Source organism: Stomoxys calcitrans, chromosome 1 (assembly GCF_963082655.1).
Source record: "Stomoxys calcitrans chromosome 1, idStoCalc2.1, whole genome shotgun sequence".
Lineage (NCBI taxonomy): Eukaryota > Metazoa > Arthropoda > Insecta > Diptera > Muscidae > Stomoxys > Stomoxys calcitrans.
This window is the reverse complement of record NC_081552.1, coordinates 93761174-93767452: the sequence shown is the minus strand read 5'-3', so window position 1 is coordinate 93767452 and position 6279 is coordinate 93761174. Positions and strand designations below refer to the sequence as shown.

Here is a 6279-nt window from a genome sequence, read left to right as displayed (position 1 = left end):
GTTTACCCCTGTTCCTTAGTGGAATGTTCATGGGCAAAATTTGCAAGTTTACAATATTCCATTCGCTATGAAAGGGTTAAAAGAATGTAGATCTTTTTTATAATAAAGTGATGACAAAACTTCTATGATTACTATACTTGGCAAAAAATAGAAACCCGGTGTCTAAATCGAACTGATCGTCTTAAGTATAATACTTAAGAGAGGTTTAAAGAACTTTCTAAAATGTAACACTAATCAAATTTCAAAATTCAAAAAGAATTTCGCAAAACCTCATATGACTCATGTTTGTCATCACCATCATATATTGGTCACGGCAAGAGATAATAATTATTATAATGTGTGAGAGATAGCATATATAAGTAATTTATGCGAAGCGAAAATGAAAATTCGGTCAACAATTTCAATGATTTCATGGCAAATGCAGCAGCTGTATGCATATATGTAGAGCATATAAATCTTCACCAAAACGTCTGGTATTTAATATTAAAAAAATAATCATTTCTTTGTTTCGCTCTGTCCTTGCAGTTTGAAGACGCAATTTTACTTAAAGGCTGACGTAAATGAACGGTCCAGACGACTTGCCCTTACAACACTACAGTGCCACACCGGACGCCACCAATTGCAGTATCATATCGATTATACCCACCTTAGGCATGTCATCATGTAGGGGACGGGCTGAGGCATTTGCACGCCGTTTATCTTCCAAATTGCGCACATTAGGCTCACAGGTAGGTGCAACACAGAGCTGTAATTTTTGACTTCACCATGTTTTCTAATCAACATTGTATCTGTTTCTTTTTTATCGATAGGGTGACGAAAGCGATCACTCGGTAGAGGATGAGCCTATTATGGCAAATGGCGAAACGGCCAACACCTGGGTAACAGGCCATGAGGGCGAACAGACGGTTACAGATTTACAACCACTGAGACATGAATCGGATTCGTTTTTTGATTTCGATTGTGAGAGCCCTGGCAGCCCGGTCGATGAATGTGAATATTTAAGACTTATAGAATCTACTTCAAATACTCCCCACAATTCGGCAGCAGAATCCGGGTACGCCTGCGCTTCTGCGGCCAGCTCTCATAGTTCCTCTGATGGTCCTTACTTTGATGTTAATTCCGAGAGTGATACCAGCCAACAGCAAAAAACACATATATGTCAGACACACAATCACAACGGCGATCACGAAGGGGATGCGGAAGGGGGAGATTGCGATGAGGTGGACTTTCATAAGATAGTCAAAGTTGAAGATCACTCACCGCTATGCAATGGCCATGACAGTGGCGTTTTTACAGCTCCATCCCCACCCACATTGTCTAAAGAGAATTCAACATCGCCGATCTCCTCGGAATCTCAGCACATATGCAAGAAGCCACTGCCCAGCGAAGGGCCCGACATTAACGTGGACCGCCATGGCAATCTTATAGTACTAAAGAAAGAGAATAGTATGACTTCGGCTATTCAAGAGGGGATTTTGCAGGAGTTGAGAAAACAGTCGAAAGACTTTACTGTAGAGCAGGAGGAGAACAAAAAGAATTTACAAACAGCTGAAACAGAGGGTGTGGCCAAGGAGAACGAGGAAAATCTTTGTAAAGTTACACACACACTCATTAATGGCCATGCGGAAAATGGCGAAGAGGTACTGCAAATTGAAGTCTGCGAAATTAAGGAGCCCTGCGAAGAACACAGCGAAAGCTTGGAAACTCAAACTAAAGTCGATTTGGAAACACATAGTGGAGATGTAAAAGCTGAAAGTCCTCAAACAGAACAAACAGTCAGAAATAGCAAGAGCCAGCTTTTAAATACTTCACACCTAGACACTACGGATGATGAGGATGACTGTCGTCCCCAGAGAGTGCGACGTTGCTCTTCATTAAAAACTGGAAAAACACCTCCTGGAACTCCGGGTCGCAAAAAAATTGTACGTTTTGCCGATGTCTTGGGCTTGGATTTGGCTGATATTAAAACGTTCCTTGATGAAATACCTACGATACCCAAGTCGGCCTATGAAGATTTGGAAATCGCCGATTCCGAGCCGCCCATACAATTGGGACCCAAGTCTGATAAACTTCTAATGCCTTTGTTCCAGCAGCCCGGTGCTTTGGCGAGCTTCCTTGATGTTGTGCGTGAAAAACTGGTGTCACTAGAAAATGCCGCCGTTACAGATACTATAAATCACACAATCACTGGAACAGTTCGAGTGCGAAACTTAGATTTTCATAAATCAGTGCACATTCGTTACACCCTGGACGGCTGGCGCAGCTTTGCCGATCTACAGGCAAATTATGTGGACAATACCTGTGATGGTTTCTCTGACAAATTCTCATTCGTTCTATTTGGAAATTCATTGCATGTGGGACAACGTCTGGAATTTGCGGTACGTTTTTCGTGTAAAGGACAACAGTATTGGGATAATAATTACGGAGCCAATTATTGTTTTCAATGCTTGCCAACGGCAACAGCAACCCCAACGGCTGTAGTACCCTCACATCATGCAAATAATTTGATAGGAGTTATAAGTCCTACAGCTGGAGAGGCCTGGTGCACTTCCTTTTATTGAGCATAAAAGCGGCGGGTCATCCATCCACCAGCATTGGTGTGTCAAGTCCATAAAAAGTGGAATGTATAAATAAGGCAAGGTTAGATATTGAGACTATAAGAAATTGTTGTAAGACAAGGAAAAAAACTCAATCAAATACAAAAAAGCATGAGGTTAAAGGTTATACAATAGCACAGTTAGGGTTTGAAGAAAGCCTTTTGGGAAGTTTTTACAGTCCAAATCGAATCGAATAAAACATTTTTAGGATGGCTCACAGTTCTACCCATATAACTTCTTGAGATCTTAAAGGAAACGAAACTTTTCTCATTTAGATAAAATCTAATGTGTGAAGCTTTGTCATGGTGTACCAATGGGTGCATCATTTCGCATAGCCCCCGAACAGTTCTTTAGACTTTACTTCTTGATTATTCTACTTGGCAATAATTTTAGGCATTGCGCACAGACTTCTCTCATTTCAATGAGTGCTGGTCGATTCACGTTAAAGCTCAATGACAATAAACTTAGTTTTTATAGTCGAGTCCGAACAGCATGCAGCTGGGCAATATACTTTGTAGAGAAGTTTTACATGATAGAACCCCATAAAAAATTTTGTCAGCAAAAGTAAGGCATAGGCAACAAATTTTTTGCTCATCAGGATTCGAACTCAGACTTTTGACGTCGTAGGCGGACAAGCTTGGGTTACCTTTGGAAGCCAGTTACCAAAACCCTGTTCGAATTCGCTAAAATTGTACAACCCTTTAAGGAACTTGGTGTATATAGTGTCCAGCTTAATCGCACAAGAGAAGGCTAATAGACCCTTAAGGTTACCCATCTAGTGGTTGCTCAATGTTCTAATATTTTCCTGGAAAATCAATTTTATTCAAATAAGCTAGATTCAAAGAATTTTGTCAGTGAAGTAGCAAAAAAGTTTGCTGTGCAAAAAGATTTTGTTTGCTAAGAAATTGAAAGCAGTTTTGTTTGCTATTTCTGCTGAGCATATCATTTGCTGTTGCGGTAGAGGTTCGGTTGGGTTGAAAAAAAGATGCGGGTTTTAATATGCCCCATGCTACTATGGACATACACCTTTGCAAGTAATCGGCTTATAATGCGCTCTAAAAACTGAAAAGTAACCTTGAATAATAATCTTGCTCGCGAAATCTCTTATCGTAATCCTTTATATGACTCTCCAAGTTGATTTAGGCCTATGTATCGGAGTTTGTAAGCCGGACTGTAGGTTTCTCAATCACCAAATTTACTGATGATAGCCCTCTGGCCCTTACAGCCTAGTCATTTGAACTCTCGTTCTCCTTAATACCGTACCACCTCGTTCTTTTAGCTTAGATAGTCTTGTTGATTCGGCTAGTGGAAAAAATATTCTCTCATAGCCAATTAAAGTAAAGTAAAGATTCTTGTAAATTGACCGACTAGATGGCAATACAAGTGCTAGGAGAAGTGCTTCAAATCGCCTTGTCTGCGAAAAGAACAACTTCTCTGAACTTAAAGTAAAGATCTTATGTTGGGCTTCTTCCACATCAACGTCCACCAAACTGGAAAAGCGAAACTAATGTTTGGTCAAATTACGCCCCGCTGAGTCTGTGGACTAACCCAACTGTAATTAATTATGAATATACCAAAAATGCTACTAAAAGATTAACCACTATTCATTGTGCTTGGGCATCTGTTTTTAATATTTGACAGTGACTGAAGCTTTAAAAACGGTATTGAAGCTATAATAACTTAGAATTTCACTTTTCCTCTACCTATTCGAGCGTTTTGGATGTTTCTGTCCATATAAGATTTGAAAGAAGAGTTTTCGATTCAGTTCCTCCATGCGCTTTAAAAGCAATTGCATTACTTTGAATACAATTCAAAATTACACCATTTCTTGAAACAAAATAAACATAATTTAAATGTTTGAATAACTGGGACAAGTGTGTAACCTTTAACCTTTTTTTTTATAAATTTACAAAAAAAAAACAAATATTTTAATTGAATCGCTATTACAATAATGAAACCGAAAATTTTAAAAACAAAATTCTCAGGTTAACAGAAATTAACAAAACGAACCCTCCAATCGATCCACAAACATTTACAAAACTTTATCAAGTGGAATATAGCAATCCTTAAAATTAAATTTAATGAAATGAGCTCTTATTTTCATAACACATAAAAAAAAATTATAAACCTTAAAGAGATGTCGATATAAAATAGTACTCGTAGAAGTGTATATCTCTTTGTTTAGATATTTAGTACTACATACATATAATTTATATAATAATTTATTTAAATTTTTTGTTTTTTATTTTTTGATTTTTTGTTTACTGAAAATGAAAAAAGAAACTGACAAAAGCTTACTACATTTTGTATGACTTAGAGTTGACTTAGTAGATTGTATGCTTGATGAAATATATAGTACAATATTAATGAATTTTTGGGATCTAAGTAAAACTCCTCAAGTTAAAAGATGGCTTAAAACAAGAACTTGTGATTTGTTAACAACTTTTAAGAGGTGTCATATTATTTATGAATAGAAATTTCTTTGGAGATTTATATGCCACTTAATAACATATTGGGAGGCCACTTTGCTTCTGGTGACAATATGAACCATTTTTCAGTAGTGTGCGTCATCTCTTATGTGAATGCCTGCGACAATGTTCATTCTCTCACCGAAAGCTGGCATAATATTTGAGAATTTTAGCGTTATAAAACTTATCTTGAAATAAACAACGCCCTGCGGTAGGGTACACTCAAATACTTTTCATTAGAATCCCATATTGTTACGTGTGGTATGCATGTCCCTTTGTTGCATAATTTTGGGGTAGGTAACTAAAATTTTTGTATAAATTTGGTATTCTACTCTCAAATTCCTTTCGTTTGAGTCCCATATTGTCCCGTTCGTTGAACATGTCCGTTTGGGGCATGATTTTGGGGTGGGGTGGCCAGGCCGACGATATATCGCTTGATTTTCATTTCTAGAGCCACTGAGAGAATAAGATATAGCTCTCAATTTTCACTTATATCGTAGGTGTAGGGCATTATAAAGTCGGCACCGCCCGACTTTTGCCTTTTGTTATTGGTTGTATTTAAAGACAATTTTATTGAAAGCGCATTTGTTTGTTCGGCATTGAGTGAAGAACTGCTTGTACCACCTAAACTTAAAATTGAACCGATCGGCACAATATGGGACTAAAATGAAAGATATTTGGAAGATTAAACGAATTTGAGACCAAGTCACAGAAAGCCTATAATAGGAAAATTAGACTGATCAGAACGTTATTTCAATCAAATCAACGGTATCTGACATTAAAAAATTTTTCACAAAGTCTCCGGAGGCCACCCATCCTAAGAGTCGCCCTCCAAAAAGTTTGCATACTTTTACCAGACAGTCAGATGGTAATTTAAGTTTTTGTTGTTGTTATTTTCAATTTATAGTTACAATCCCAACCGACCTACACTAATAAAAAGTATTTGTGGAAAATTTCAAGCGGCTTGCTTTACTCCTTCGAAATTTAGCGTACATTTGACATTGGGATCTCAGACGCATTTTTCTAGGTGTTACAAACAGAATGACGAAAATAGTATGCCCCCATCCTATGGTGGAGGGTATAAAAATACACGAGGCTCCTGTATGTATTGCCACATAGTCGTGGGTGAACTAATTTATTCTCCTGTGTACCCACTTTTTATACCCTCCACCATAGGATAAGGGTATACTAATTTCGTCATTCTGTTTTTAACT

At 37.8% G+C, this 6279-nt stretch overlaps 1 protein-coding gene across 1 annotated transcript; it reads left to right on the top strand.

The window, feature by feature from the left end:
• Positions 1-525: 525 nt before the first annotated feature.
• On the top strand, positions 526-6060 carry LOC106094670 (glycogen-binding subunit 76A). Its single transcript, XM_013261902.2, has 2 exons — positions 526-728; positions 810-6060. The coding sequence occupies exons 1-2, from the start codon at positions 561-563 to the stop codon at positions 2559-2561; spliced, it is 1920 nt and encodes a 639-aa protein (XP_013117356.1). The 5' UTR covers positions 526-560; the 3' UTR covers positions 2562-6060.
• Positions 6061-6279: the final 219 nt, after the last annotated feature.

What these genes read in the sequence shown, in the direction of transcription:
- LOC106094670 (XM_013261902.2), top strand. Translation starts at nt 561, where the DNA reads ATGAACGGTCCAGACGACTTGCCCTTACAACACTACAGTGCCACACCG. An exon ending in TGCGCACATTAGGCTCACAG is followed by an intron (nt 729 to 809) that starts GTAGGTGCAACA and finishes TTTTATCGATAG; the next exon opens with GGTGACGAAAGCGATCACTC.